This window comes from Neopelma chrysocephalum, unplaced genomic scaffold (genome assembly GCF_003984885.1).
Source record: "Neopelma chrysocephalum unplaced genomic scaffold, ASM398488v2 Primary Assembly neopelma1_97390, whole genome shotgun sequence".
In the NCBI taxonomy this organism is placed as follows: domain Eukaryota; kingdom Metazoa; phylum Chordata; class Aves; order Passeriformes; family Pipridae; genus Neopelma; species Neopelma chrysocephalum.
Window position 1 is genome coordinate 731718 of NW_020926031.1, and position 14143 is coordinate 745860.

The 14143-nt window shown below is 44.5% G+C and overlaps 1 protein-coding gene across 2 annotated transcripts in view; it reads right to left on the reverse strand.

The window, feature by feature from the left end:
- SUFU (SUFU negative regulator of hedgehog signaling) overlaps positions 1-14143 on the reverse strand; it is a 97892-nt gene that overhangs the window by 82931 nt on the left and 818 nt on the right. For both annotated transcript variants that reach the window (XM_027672470.1, XM_027672471.1), the window contains exon 2: positions 8930-9064. In XM_027672470.1, coding sequence (XP_027528271.1) covers positions 8930-9064 — 135 coding nt within the window. The remainder of the gene's footprint in view (positions 1-8929; positions 9065-14143) is intronic.

Genomic DNA, 14143 nt, shown 5'->3' on the forward strand with positions numbered 1-14143 from the left:
AAAGTACACAAAACCAAACAGCCAGACAGAAGAGAAGGACGTACAGGTGCTCACAGTAATCAAGTTTCAGTAGAAGCACAACTGTATTACTAGACACCAGACAACCCACACAGGAGAGGCTTATTTAAAGTACCTTCATCTTGTGAAAAGCTCAGTCTAACTCATTATCTTTATAGGCATGAAAAAATCTAACCACAATTTAGCCGTAAAATTAAGTACTTTATTAGAAATTGTTAGCCATAGATAAATTCTATGTATTTTAGACTAAGAATTTTAAAAGTAGAGTGTTAGCTCTCATATATTTTAGCTCTCATAAAGAATCCATACATTTTAGTAAGGTTGGAAGCTCCCAAGGGAAAGTGCATAGTTTATAATTTCTTGAGAAGATTTGTTACAGGTAAGAATTTTGATAAAACGGAGACGGTTGCTTGCACCCGTGAAGGGATGATAAAAGTAAGAAAGAAGACAAGACAGATGAGACAAGACTGGGTTTAGGTCTTGAACCAGGTCCAGAAGGCAGAAAACTGCACCAGAACCAAGGAGTCAAGGGAAAAACAAGTGATTTGAGGGGGGCATGCTGTGGGGGAAAATGGGGTGGGACACAGATTCAATCCTTGAATCTGTAATCAGAGAATGGTATAAAGTTATGAAACCTGTGTGATTCCAGATGCACCCTCTGGGATTTTTTCTGATGGACCCGGCACTGCAATAACTGTGTGTGCTTTTTGGCTTTCTATACTCAAAACGAGTCTAGAGAGTTTCTTCTCTGACTTTTCAGCATCAACAAGACAAATCCACTAAAAAACAGATCTTGTCCCCCCATGCAGCTAAACTACTCATTCCAGCTCTGACAGATTCTCAAATAAGCTATCATTAAAATAAAATAGCTTTTTTTGTCACAGAACTCCCTAATTCCATTGCCTCTTCCTTCCCACTCTGCCATGAATCTTCTCCTTCCCTCTGCCTCAGACAAAAGACCAAACGGAAAAATAAGCATTACATTTGTGGTCAGTCTTTGATAGATAAACAAGACCTAGGAAGAAAAAGGAAGCCCAGAGTATGGTCCCCACCTGGGACTCTCTCTCCTCCAAGTCCCAGCTCTTGTACCTCTTTCCTAAACTGATGCTCACTAATATCCTCATCCATGTTATTCCCTTTAGCTGGGGCAGATGCTTCACCTCCAGCAACTGTATGAAAAAGAAACATTTCTTCAGTACACTGGCTTCAGTTCCCCCAGATGAAGCCAAGGCAACACAAAGCAGGAAGTTATGGAGACCTGGAAGAAGCCTTTCAGGGTGACTGTAAACCTTTACAAACAACCCATCGCATCATCAGCGTCACAAAGTCTGACTCAGGAACAGAACCACTGTTTTCTGATCTTCAATTTGAGGATATGTCCCCAGCACTCAACCTTATTTCCCTGTTCCATGTGCTGAAGTAGCTACCACACAGCCATCTCTGACACAGCAGATGTCCTTTAACTTCAGAGCTAACAGCCTAGAAAACAAAACCAGGATGAATAAGGAAGGGTTTACACATCTGTGCAATTATTTAAGAAAGTCCTCGGGTTCCTCTGTGTGAAATATGCTTCAACACTACACTTGAAAGCAACTGGACACCACGAAAAATGGAAGAAAACCTTGACTTTTAAACTATTTTCTTTGAATTCCAGGCTCAACTCCCAAACTAAAGTGATTTGATCTTTAATCTCTCAAGGTAGACATACTGAACTCTAAAAATCTTATCTGAAATATGGATCCACAACAAACACCACCTCTCTCTAACTTACTGTCTTCCAAAAGGCCCCCTATTTTATCCCATTTTCATGAAAACAAAGAGGGCCAGAGTCAGTCTTCACCATTTTTAATGCACTTACTGTCACTTGGGAGTTTGGTGTAATATTTCAGCAGTTCTTTAGGCATATGGTTTATAAATCACTTAGGGACCCATTAAATAGCAAAATTTAAGGCTAAAGGCTGGCAAGCTGAGGGCAGTGAGCTTTTAAATTTATGAAAGGCTACAGAACTAAGAGGCCACTAAAGTGACAGCTGTCAGCACCACTCTGTCCTATATTCATGCAGGTTCAAAGGAGAAGCCAGCACGCACTCAAAAGAAAGAGAGCACTCGTTCCAACTTTCAGGCTATTTTCTAAATACTCTTTTCAAACTCCTTTTATACTCAGAAAAAGCCTTCCAGAAAACATCCACCCCTCTGCAAGTCTTGCATTTGTTACCTGATCCAGTTTTGCGCTCCTTTTTCTTCCACCCAGCTCTAACAAGCATCCTTGACCTTTTACAAGTTAAGGTCATTCAGAGGATCTATACAAGCAAGCAGAACACAAGCTGGACTGGAGATCTTGAAAGGCTCATGCTTACCCTCACCTTTAATAGGGAGGCACCACCCACAGAGACAACACGTTATCCCGGCATGCACCGCTCCCTCCTGATCCAAATGGTAAGCAGCACAAATCAAAAGGACCACAGCAAGTTGGAACCTGTTGTCTCAGCAGGTGGTACCCTGCATCTGTAATAGAGATGAAGGCAGCTGTAATCTCTTTGGGTTTATGCAAATGAGATGCTGCACTTCAGCTCCTGGCCAGCCACCATGGAAAAAAAACAAAACCAAAACCCCACCACACTTGTCAGTCTGAGGATGGTGTAGTAAACATCAAAACACAGCTGATCTGTTGCTTCTTAGGATGTGGGAAGGCCATAAATAAAAATCTTATCTCTTAACCTAGCCATAACTTAAGCTTCGCTTTCTATTGTAGCTCTGAATTACAACCCTGCAATTTTAATACAAATAAGACTACTGAAGGTGTTCAGGAATTCTATCACATCAGGGTTTTCATTGTCCATGTACTTCTTTAAATTGTTAACAAAAAGGGTGAGCACTGGAACTACAAAACAGTTAAGTGAAGATTCAGGCTTGGCCTTAGAGCAAACTGGAGACAGAAGTCAGCCTGATAAAAATGCACATCCCTTCTTAGCTCCCTGGACAACCCTACAAACCCCTGTGTCAGCACAATCCAGGGCTGGAACACATCCTGGCACTGCAGTATCACAGAATGGGTAAGGTTGGAAGAGACCACAGTGGGTCATCTGGTCCAATCTCCTGCTCAAGCAGGGTCATCCTAGAGCACATGGTACAGAACTGCAGCCAGACGGTTCTTGAATATCTCCAGTGAGGGAAACTCCACATCTTCTCTGGGCAATCTGTTCCAGTGCTTGGTCACCTGCACAGTAAGTTGAATATGAATTCTTCCTCATATTCAGGTGGAACTTCCTGTGCATCAGTTTCTGCCCATTGCCTCTTGTCCTACTGCTTGGCACCACTGAGAAAAGTCTGGCACCATCCTTTTGACATCCTCCCTTCAGACACTTAGACAATGATGAGGTCCCCTCTCAGACATTTCTTCTCCGGGCTGAACAGGCCCAGTTCTCTCAGCCTTTCCTCATAAGAGAGATGCTCCAGTTCCTTAATCATCCACATGGACTCACTCCATGTCTCTCTTGTACTGAGGAGGACAGAACTGGACACAGTACTTCACACTGGGACTCACTAGGGCAGAGTAGAGGGGCAGGATCACCTCCCTTGACCTGCTGGCAATGCTCTTCCTAATGTACTCCAGGATACCATTGGCCTTCTTGACCACAAGGACACGCTGCTGGCTCACGCACAGCTTGTTGTCTACCAGGACCCCCAGGTCCTTCCCTGCAGAGCTAAATTCCAACAGGTCAGCCCCCAACCTATGCTGGTGTCTGGGGTTATTCCTCCCCAGTTGAAGGATCCTGCATTTGCCTTCGTTGAATTTCAGACAGTTCTTCTCTGCCCATCCCTCCAACCTGTTGAGGCCCTTCTGAAGGGCTGCACAGCACTCTGGGGTATCACAGAATCAGAGAATCACAGAATATGCTGACTTGGAAGGAACCCACAAGGATCACTGAGTCCAGCTCCTGGCCCTGCACAGGACCATCCACCCCCAAGAGTCACACCATGTGCCTGAGAGTATTATCCAAGCACTTTTTGAACTCTGTCAGGCTTGGTGTCCCGTCTTCAGGCACCTCTCCCGACCTCCACAACCTTTCAAAGACAATCGTGAATGGCCTAGTTATGCTGTCCACCAGCTCTCTCAGCACTCGTGGATGCATCCCATCAGGGCCCATGGATTGTGGATGTTAAGTTTTCCTTGGTGTTCTATAACCCAATCCTCCTTGACCAAGACAAAGTCTTCCTTCCAACATTCCTTTGTCCTGGTCTCCTAGGCCAGAGATTCCTGAAGGCTGGTCTTGTCAGTGAAGACCAATGCAAAGATGGCATTCAGCAGTAGCTGAAGCTGATGTTGCCACTGATGGAGTCAGATTCCAGCTAAGCCTGCTGATGCTGCCTTCCTCAAGCACCTGTTCTCCATGTGGAGCTGTAAAATTAAGTACTTTTTTAGAAATTGTTAGCCATAGAATTTATGTATTTTAGACTAAGCATTTTAGAAGGAGAGTGCTAGCCATAAAACCCATGTATTTTAGTAAGGTTGGAAGTTCTCAAGGGCAAGTGCATAGTTTATAATTTCTTGTGAAGATTTTTTACAGGCAAGAATTTTGATAAAAACAGAGACGGTTGCTTGCACCTCTGAGGAAACAGATAGCGAGAAAGATGATAAAACAGGTCCACGGGACTGGGTTTAGGCCTTGAACCAGTTCCAGAAGGCAGGAAACCGTGCCAGAACCAAGGAGTCAAGAGAAGAACATAGCAAGAAAGACATTAATGCCCGGCATCAAGGGTTGCTTTACGACCTTCGAAGCAATTCAAGGGGGGCGGACGGTGGGTGGAAAATGGGGTGGAACAGGTGAGGTAATCCTTAAATCTGTAATTAGAAAGTTGTTTAAAGTTATGAAACCTGTGTGATTTGGGCTGCACACTTTGGGATTTTTTCTGATGCACCTGGCACTGAAATAAATGTGTGTGTTTTTTGCCGACGGCCTGGCATCGGAGCACGAATCTGCAGTTGCCAGCTGAGGCCCAGTGCTTTGTGCAGATGCACAGGGACACATTCCCTACTGCTGCCATTGCTGTGAGCGTTGCTGCTGGCAAGGGGTGCAGAGGGGCACAGGACCCGTCATCTCCTCTCCTGCAACGGAACCGGCCAGATGGTCCCTGCCCGCTGACACGCTGCACACACACTCGCCACTGCAGTGCAGAATCTCCTCAGAAAGCAAGAACAGTCTGATAAAAGGCTCTACTTTAACCCTGCTGTATAGATTCAAGAAGTTACACATTTGTTTTGATTTGAAAGGAGATAAAAAAAAGCTAAAAATGGAGTATAACTTGCAAAAGCATCCTGGAAGGATTTCTGCTGCCATTCAAGTTGTGCAACATGCTCAACTGGAGAGACTTATTTCCATGCAAGCAGCTTGGCATGAAATCCCACCGAAAGGCCTGTGGTTCCCTAATGCTGTCATGACGTCATGATTCAGGATTTTTAGAGCTATCAGCCCAGCACAGCTGGTGTCATGGTTGCAATTATACCATGAAACACTGAGGGTTTTAAATGAAAAAGGTTTCCCTGTTTGAAATTCTTAGATTTCTTCCATGTTATTCTGTGGATTCTTAAAGCCAGACCAGTTCTGTAAGCAGAGCATAGCTGATATTTAAGCAGAGCAGGAAACAGTGCTGCTTTAACTGAAAATAAATCTGTCAACAAGGAGGCACAGGGAGAGCTCCACTTCAGACTTTTCAGGTTCTTATTAAAAAATATAAATTAAAGTCAACATTTTCACATTATTTGCTACATCTGTTTGCTATTTCATTATAAATAAAAATACAGGGGCCTCTAATTCAGTGTTAGTTCACCCAACAAAATTAAAAAGTCCTTTTCATTTAATACTGCATTACAATTGTTCTAGATTGTACTGTATTACCAGAGGAGGCCCACAAGAAATAAGCTATGCATTACCCAAAGTCAAGCTGGATAATTAAAAAGACCTTTGTCAGTGTACTATTCTTCCCTTTCTAAAGGATGAAGGACAGCAAGGTTATGGAAGCACATCCCTATTGTAGGAACCTTGCTGACTGTCACAAGCAGATCCATCTCTCCAGTCTTTGCAGAGAGAGCTGGGAAACCAAAAAACCCACAAACTCACTCCTATCTCCAGGGGCCAGGGCAGATGAGCAGTGTTCAGTGCCACACCAGCTTTAAAGGAAATATGGCAAAGATTTAAACAACTCCCCTGTCACCCTATGCTCCTGCCAACCATTCTGAAGCAGGTTTTAGCTGGGACAGTAGAACCCCAAAGCCCTTCAAGCAACAAAGAGACTGATACCCATTTTCTTAAACAAAAGCTTTATTAAATTCCCTGTTGGAGAACAAGAGCTTCCTGAGTGCATAGGAAATCCATCACATTCCTGCAGTGTGCACCCAGGTCTGGTCTGGTGAAGTGCAGTTCCCATTGCCATCGCATTTCAAGAGTAGTTGGCAAACAGCAATTCCTCTTGGGAGTGAGAATTGCTGGCGAGTGCTCAGCTCCTTTGAAAATCGTCTCTCGGGCAGTCTACAGTGCTCACCTAGCCGGTGATAACTTCAGCTTCAGTGTTTAGGAGATGTGTAGGTCTTGACAGGTCTACCACATGCATAATTGTATATTAAGACTTTTGGACACAAAAGCAGAACCTACCCACTTGACAGCATAAGTAGTATTAAGTTTTGTAGCCCCAAGAATGAGGCCAAATTAAAGGTGGCTGCAGGCAGCCTAACATCGCAGGGCAAATGACACAGGAGCACAGTGCTCTGGAGCCAGGAAGACTGTTCCAGCCCCACAGAGAGAAGGGAAACATATGCATGCACTCAGGGCACAGAGATCACTTTGACGGATCTGAGCAGGCCTGTGCTGAAGAGGTTGCAGCCAGTATCCCAAAAGCAGCACAGCAACGATGGCTTACTATTTGCATGCAGTGCCCAGCTGCAGCAGCCTCTGGCAGTGTGGTGCCAGGGGCAGCCAAGGCACACCAGCTCCCTTAAGCCTCTGCCCAGGATCACATCCAGGCAGGGCAGTCAGGGACTTCAGACCTCCCAGAGCATGGCAGAGGCTTTCCTCCTGCTTCACTCAGCAAGCCTTGGAAATCACCTGCAGCTTGTGTCTAGACATGGGAGTTTAATTCCTGTGCCCTGCAACCAGCAAAAGGCATGTCCCACTACCTCAATCCAAATTTCCAGACCAACCATATGACAGTATGAAGAGTTAGGAGGTCTCATGCCAGGAAGTGATGTAAAGTTGTGACATTCCACCTGTGTGACACTTGCAATCCTCCACCCCCAAGTTTTCCACTACAGAAGCACAACAGGTTTTGGGAGTGAGAAGTCAGAGAGCATGTACCAGGACAAATGAAGTTGTGTCTTTACAGAATTTGCATCTTCATTCATAAAAACATAACACCTTTCATGTCTTCAGCTGAGACCCTCATGTCCCCTCCCTGCTCTCACCCAAAACCATCAGAAAAGAGTCTGAGCAAAGAGAACAGTCTCATTATGGGAAAAACTCAGGTTGACAAGTCATCAAAGAAAAGAAGTCAGCACAGCTCTACTCTCTACAAAATTAGTCCCATCAAAACAAGGTGGGCAAACACAGGTCATCTAATCTTGGCAACCTCAGATTTTCAGTGGCATAGACGAAATATCACAACCTGAGAACAAAGGCACCATGTGAAGGCCTCCATGTCCATGCTAGGGTCTCTTGTAGAAGCAAGGGAAGGAAGCCTTTAACTTCATTTCTTTCATTTGCCCTACTTTTCCTCTGCCCCTGCTACTAATGACTGGAGTTAGTTGTTAGACGTGTTGGTTAAATGTCCCAGGCACATCTCTGTGACACTAGGGTCCTGTATAAACTCCAGTCTTAAGAGACTTGTCTTCTGAAAAACAGTTCTGTAATCACAAACACAAGGAGGAAAAACAAAACAGGAGAAACTGCCTTGAGGACATGGGTAAGGTTAAAGAAACTGTCTGACTGCTGCTGTTGCAAGAGAAGCATTTGGGTGAAAAAAACTGGTGGCTGAATCTTAACCAAGACAAAGAGAAGGAGGAAAGCTTGGGTGAGCAAACTGGGGCCTTTGCTGCAACATTCATCAAGGACATTTACCCTGCAACTATGAAACAATGCATAGAAAGTTTCAATAAACAGCAACAGCAGAAACCTTGTGGCATTTCTGGCTGGATAAAAGGCCATGTTCACAGCCCTGAGATCATGTCTGCTTAGCTACTGCTACTCACTTTAACTGGAGTTAAGAAGCAAGGTCAATTAAAGAAAGACAAGGGTAAGATTAGCTCACGCTGCCTGCTTGGTCTAAAACAAAATGTCTGCTAGAAACCATCCATATCAAGAAGCTAAGATAATAATTTAATTACTGGAGTAAAGACACTCAAATAATTAGAATTTTAGGCTTCTAATACACAAATTGGCACTTTCTACAGCAGCCACTGGGGTGGCAGCCTGCTGACAGTAACACTGCTGCGCCAGCAATAGCAAAAATGCCCTTACAGCAGTTTTCCAGAGGAAGGCATTTAACATGCACAGGGAGGGGTCAGGATTTAGGCGTATGACCATAACAGACTACCAAGAGTGAAAAACACAACAAGACAGACAGTTAAAAGAAAATTTCCCGACCAGTTAAAAGAAATAAAAAAAAAAACCCTAACAAAAAACCACTCGATTTAACACTGAAAAGAAATATATTGCATTCAAAGCCTGCAGAAGGGAACACAGAAATTCTTCTACATACAAGAACAGGCAAACCTCATCCTTTGTGAGACCAGGGCTGGGCTATTCTCAGCAGAAAACCAGCTGTTCAAATAATATGAACAGCAGGACAGGGTTTTACCTACATGGCCCCAAAATGCAACACAAAACACAACATGCAGCTACAGAACTTGAATGGCACTTACTCATGTACCCTGTTGTCTCCATACAAGTCACTTAACCCAAAGCTGACGTAGTGCCAGTGCTCAGGAACATTCAGCGCTGGATTTCCCAGGTTTCTGTACATGCTAACATAGTCCAGAGGGTCAGGTCCTCCCAACCTGCATTAAAAACAGAAAGATTCCTAGGTAAGTTAGTTTATTCAAGACAAATAGTAGGTCTCCACAGGTGCTACAAGAGGTTGTACAAAGACCTGGTTTTAAACACAGCTAGTGACAAAATTAAATTAGCATGCTCTAGTTACCTCTAAAAAAAAAAATAATTGAGGAGAAAAGTTGGGTTAAGTCCAGAATGATTCAAGCACAGGAAGGCAAAGTGCATGTGTGCAATATACTACAATGTTTTAAAAGTTAAGGCATAAAAACCTCTGGAAAATCATATTAAAGTTTCTACAAAACACAAAGAAAATTGGAAAACTGTACTAGTAAAGAGCAATAGCTATATCTGCATTGCAACCTCTTAATTCAGTCCAGAGGCACATACCTCAAAAAAGTGATGCTATTCCTCAAAGCAGAATTTGAAAGGGCTAAGTTTTGAGGAGAGTACTCCATACTTCTGAACACAGAGAAAGAATTTAAAAGAGTGGAGGAGAAAAACATTGATTCAGAAGAATTAGCATCAGAACTTGTAAAATACACCACTTGCATTAATCAAGAATGAGCAAAGAGCATCACTGCATCTCCTGCTTCAACACTAGGATGTGTTCCTTAAAATAACATTACTTAAAAGTCAATGCAGTACAGCCAGGTCACGTTAAGCAGTAATCACCAAAACCTGCATCCACCCTTCCTGTTACAAGGCACAGGGAAGCGAGGCCAGTGTACCAGCAGAGAGCATGGCATGCTCCTCCTGCCACTCCTGTCACATCTGCCCGTTCAAGGCAGGACAACTCCCCACTGAGGGAAGGAACACACCACACTGTTTTGCTTGCAGTTCACTCTGTCAGTCATAAAACACCTACCACAAGCAGTTACAGAACGGTGTGAGCAGCTGTTTAACTGTTTCCTGACTACAGTTCACTTTGTTTTCAAGTAAAACTCTCAACTGATCCAAATAAGAAAATCCAATTTAAGGCGACCCTCCTTCATTGAAACCACACTAATTCCCCTCATCTGCATTGTCTGTTCAGACCCTGACACAATCATCTGCAGGTTGCAGGGCACGCCTGTGCTTCCTTTGCTAGCCCTGGGGGTTCGTGTATCACCATTAGGCAGTCTCTGTGGCTAGACAGATGGATCCAGCCCTAGTGCAGAGACACACTATTTGAAATCCTCTGCCACCTTTTTTTGCCCAACCTTATCAAGTCTGTCCGAAGTAGTATATCAGCCTGTTATATTAAAGGCCCATGGGCTCTCTCCACAGGTGAGCTGTGCTGCCTCCCTCCTACTGCTGCAGGAAAAAAAGCAGAGCCGTTACCTAACAAGTGACTTTCCCTAGGACAGCTTCCACCCTCTAAAGTCACGTAAGGCCACCATGGTGGCTCCAGATCAGTTCCAGTTTCCCCAGCAGGTCAGTCAAGGATGCATCCCAGGACACCGGTGCAGGACAGAGGGGGTGAGTAGCCCACCCCCAGTAATGGCACAGAAGTCCATTGGTAAGGGCTATATCAGAACTATGAAGCCTTCTCGTATCACAAGCAGCATCTTCATGGAGTAAAAGGCAAACTGGTAAGCAAGCCCAGGGAATGCAAGTTAGAGCCCGGGATGGAACATAGTCTGATTCTCAGTAGCCACCTGGGAAACACCCATTCTGAAAATCTAGCAATAGTTTGAAACACTCAGGAAAAAACAAGTCCCCTCTGACACACCCATTCCCCACTTGTTCCCTCTTGCCAGCACAAGGTTGCAGTGGAGGTTGGGATCTCTACCACAAACACCCATTCAGGTGTTTCTGTTCAGAGTGTGGCACCAATGCCCTGGCCAGTGCTCAGGCTCCCAGGGATCCATGATGGAAGTAGCCAAATGGAAGAAATTCCAGTCAGGACAATCACTCACTCCCAAGGAGTGGCAGTGAGCAGCAGCAGCCACACACAATTACCACCCTGACTGGGGAGACTCCAGAGCAAGGGAGATCCATTCACTGACCAGCAAACCAGTGTGAGAGATTAGTAAGTGGTCAGAGCAGTTTTGTAGGATTTGGAATGAAGGGACCACCTGATAAACAACCAGCACCTCCCACATCAGAAAATCTGCTTCCAAACTGGGTTTAGTAACACCTTAGATGTCAAATGATCCATTCTGGAACACTGCTGACACAGGCATTCTGACATGGACAGCACACAAGACAAATCCTTACACTGCCCTTTTTCAGGACAGGGACTGTTCCACGAGTACATGCTTTTCCCTAGGGCTACTCAAATGTATTTGTCAGGTCTGATGCAGATGGAAAGTCCTGCCTAGACTGCATCAGGTGAGGCAGACACTTCTCTCTCACTCCTGTCAGCAGCCCTGTGTTTCCCTCCAAAGGCCAAACCTCTCTGGGCTATCCAGGAGGTGACCACAGCGATGCTGCACCAGCCCGCTCAGGGGAGCCAAATTCTGTTCTGTCCAGAGCAGACCTGGACAGAGTTTACTATCCACTGGTTTACATGCTGCTTGATGACCCAAGCAGAATGCCTTTACTCCCTGAGAAATTTGGTAGGCTTGAAAGAGAGGTAAGCAAAAGCCTGCAATGGTGGTGACTAACTAAATTTTGAAAAACACATATCCAAGCCATATACCTATCCCAGAACCACTGCAACTGCAGGAGCATCCAGCACGAGCTTTAAGCCAGCTACCTGGAGCACAGCTAGTAGTGTACCCAAGGCTCACCAAAGGTTAGTCAGCACAGATATTCATCCAGTTTCGGTGGCAGGTTTCACTGCTCTAAGGTTGGGCGCCGCTGATGCCTATTGTGGTACATCCTCCCACCCACGGCTGCCGTGGCAGGGTTCGACCTTGAATCACAATCTGCATATCAGTACATGGTTCACACAAAGAGCTGGAAGCGTTGGAGGATTTTATTAGGAAGAGCTGAACTTCAAAGCCAGAGGTACAGTACAAATTTGTTACATTCTCTATTCATGGAACTCATTCATGAACAAGAAGGGCAGCCTCGGGGGAAACCCCCAGATTTGCATCTGCACCAAGAGTCTTCTTTTGACTGATGTTTAGAGTGCTCTGAAGTTTCTGTGGAAGTAGAAATGCAAAGTGGGCAGAGGAAACAGATCCACAATGGGAAAAATTCAAAAATTCCCAATTCATTCACCCTGAGAAGTCCTTAGTGTGTGGTTCATAGTCACTTCCCAGCACGTGACAACAGGACTGCTTTTCACAGCTACCTTTTGACAACCCTTCAGAAGTAATCCATGATCCCCAAGTGGCTGCAGACCACAGGTCAGTGCACTGGTTTTTGAGTATATGGCCTAAATTCAAGACAGGTGATGAAAAACCAACAGTCCAGCCCAAAGTATGCCTATTTCAAAACCTGTCACAAAGGAAAGTACATATTTGCTTGTTTCACCAGCAATTCTATGCAACAAGATATTGCACTTAAAGATACTCAACCATGTTTTATAATAAAAGTGGACACTGGACATCAATAGAGAAAAACTTCATCTCAGCACATGGCCTTCATAAACACAGCCAGAAACTCTTCAAAAAGATTGAATCACAAACTCTCTCCCAAGATATGCAAACAGCATTTAAAAAAAGACTAGTTCTATTAAATAACTCACATGGCTAAACTCCTCCATGTAATAGGCATGGAGTTCTGCAGATTCTCCAACATTACATAGTAAGGATCTGCTCTGACACGCAAGCTGAGGACTATGATTTCAGCTACCCGAACAAAAAAAAACCCCTCTGTTAACCATAGAGAAACTGATACATATAATTAAAAGCTGATTTAGTGTTACAATATTTCTCCTAAGGCAGGGAACTTAGTTCAGCAATTTCCTCTTTTAATCTAAACCAGCTAATAGCTGGCAGCTCGGGCAGAGGAGGACAGATTAGCAGAGAGTGAGCTGTGGTAGAAGTCATTTTACCAGACTTCACAAAACCAAGCTCCAAGTTTCACCTAACAAAAGGAGAGAAAGTACGTGCAGCGTCCACATAGGCTTCACCTTGCACAAGAATTTCCTGCACAGGATAGCAGTAAGAATCTCACCTCTGGTTTCTACAAGCAAAGCTCTCGGCTTTTGCTGCTGGCTCTTGCTGCTGAGTTGACAGTCGGAAGAACCACTACATGGAAAGTGCCAGGATAAACAGGCCTTCACATTACTTCTTACTTGCAACCTGCCATTACTGCCAGTAGCAGTTTTTCCAGTGTTTGAGCTCCAATTGCAGGGAAATCCTAATCAATCCCTTAAGCAAACAAGCAGCAATGTTTCTTCCCAAACAAGGGTCTCTGCCATTTTTCAATGCATACCTAAATTTCCCTCAACCCCCACAAATCTTACATCACTCTAGTCAGTGTTGTTTTAAGCTGTTGACAGGAAAGAAGTGCTGACTCCCAAATCGAGGTGACTGGAAACTCCTCAGGATTGAATATCTGAGATTAGAAATGGGTATAAAAACAGACTGATCAGACCATCACCAAAGTACTGATGCACACAATCAGGAAATTATTTGTATTTTGAAGTCTCAGATTTGCAGCATCTCAGCCCATTGTGTCAGTTTAAGTCCAACCCCCTCCTGAGCAATAAGGGCTAACACTACTGTGAAAACCAACAGCAATAGCTTGTGTGTCAGAGCAGCATCGGGGAGGATGTTATTCTGCTGTTCCTCAGGAATCTAATCAGATAGAGTTAAAATGAACTGTAAATAAAGAAGCTGAGCATTGACTAAAGTTTTTCCAAGTGGTGGAGTAGGGACTGGTCAATGTCAGGTACAGCAAACTCTCGGGGGTGACTTTATCAGATTCCTTAGGTCCAGAAGAGGCAGCTGAGCAGCAAAGTGATAGTAAAAAGCAAAAGGAACTCCTCTTCACACGAGGTTAGATGCTAGACACTTACTCCATAGCTAAACATCCGAGTACTTCCTTCATGCCACTCTCCCACATAAACAACGGCTGTTTCTGGTGTCAGACACTGTGTCAGCAGACACTGAGCAGCAGATTCACAGTCTGCAATAACACACGGCTATGCAAGGCCAAGAGGAGCTGGCACTGCCCCATGGGCTTTACGGATGTGCACGGTGTGT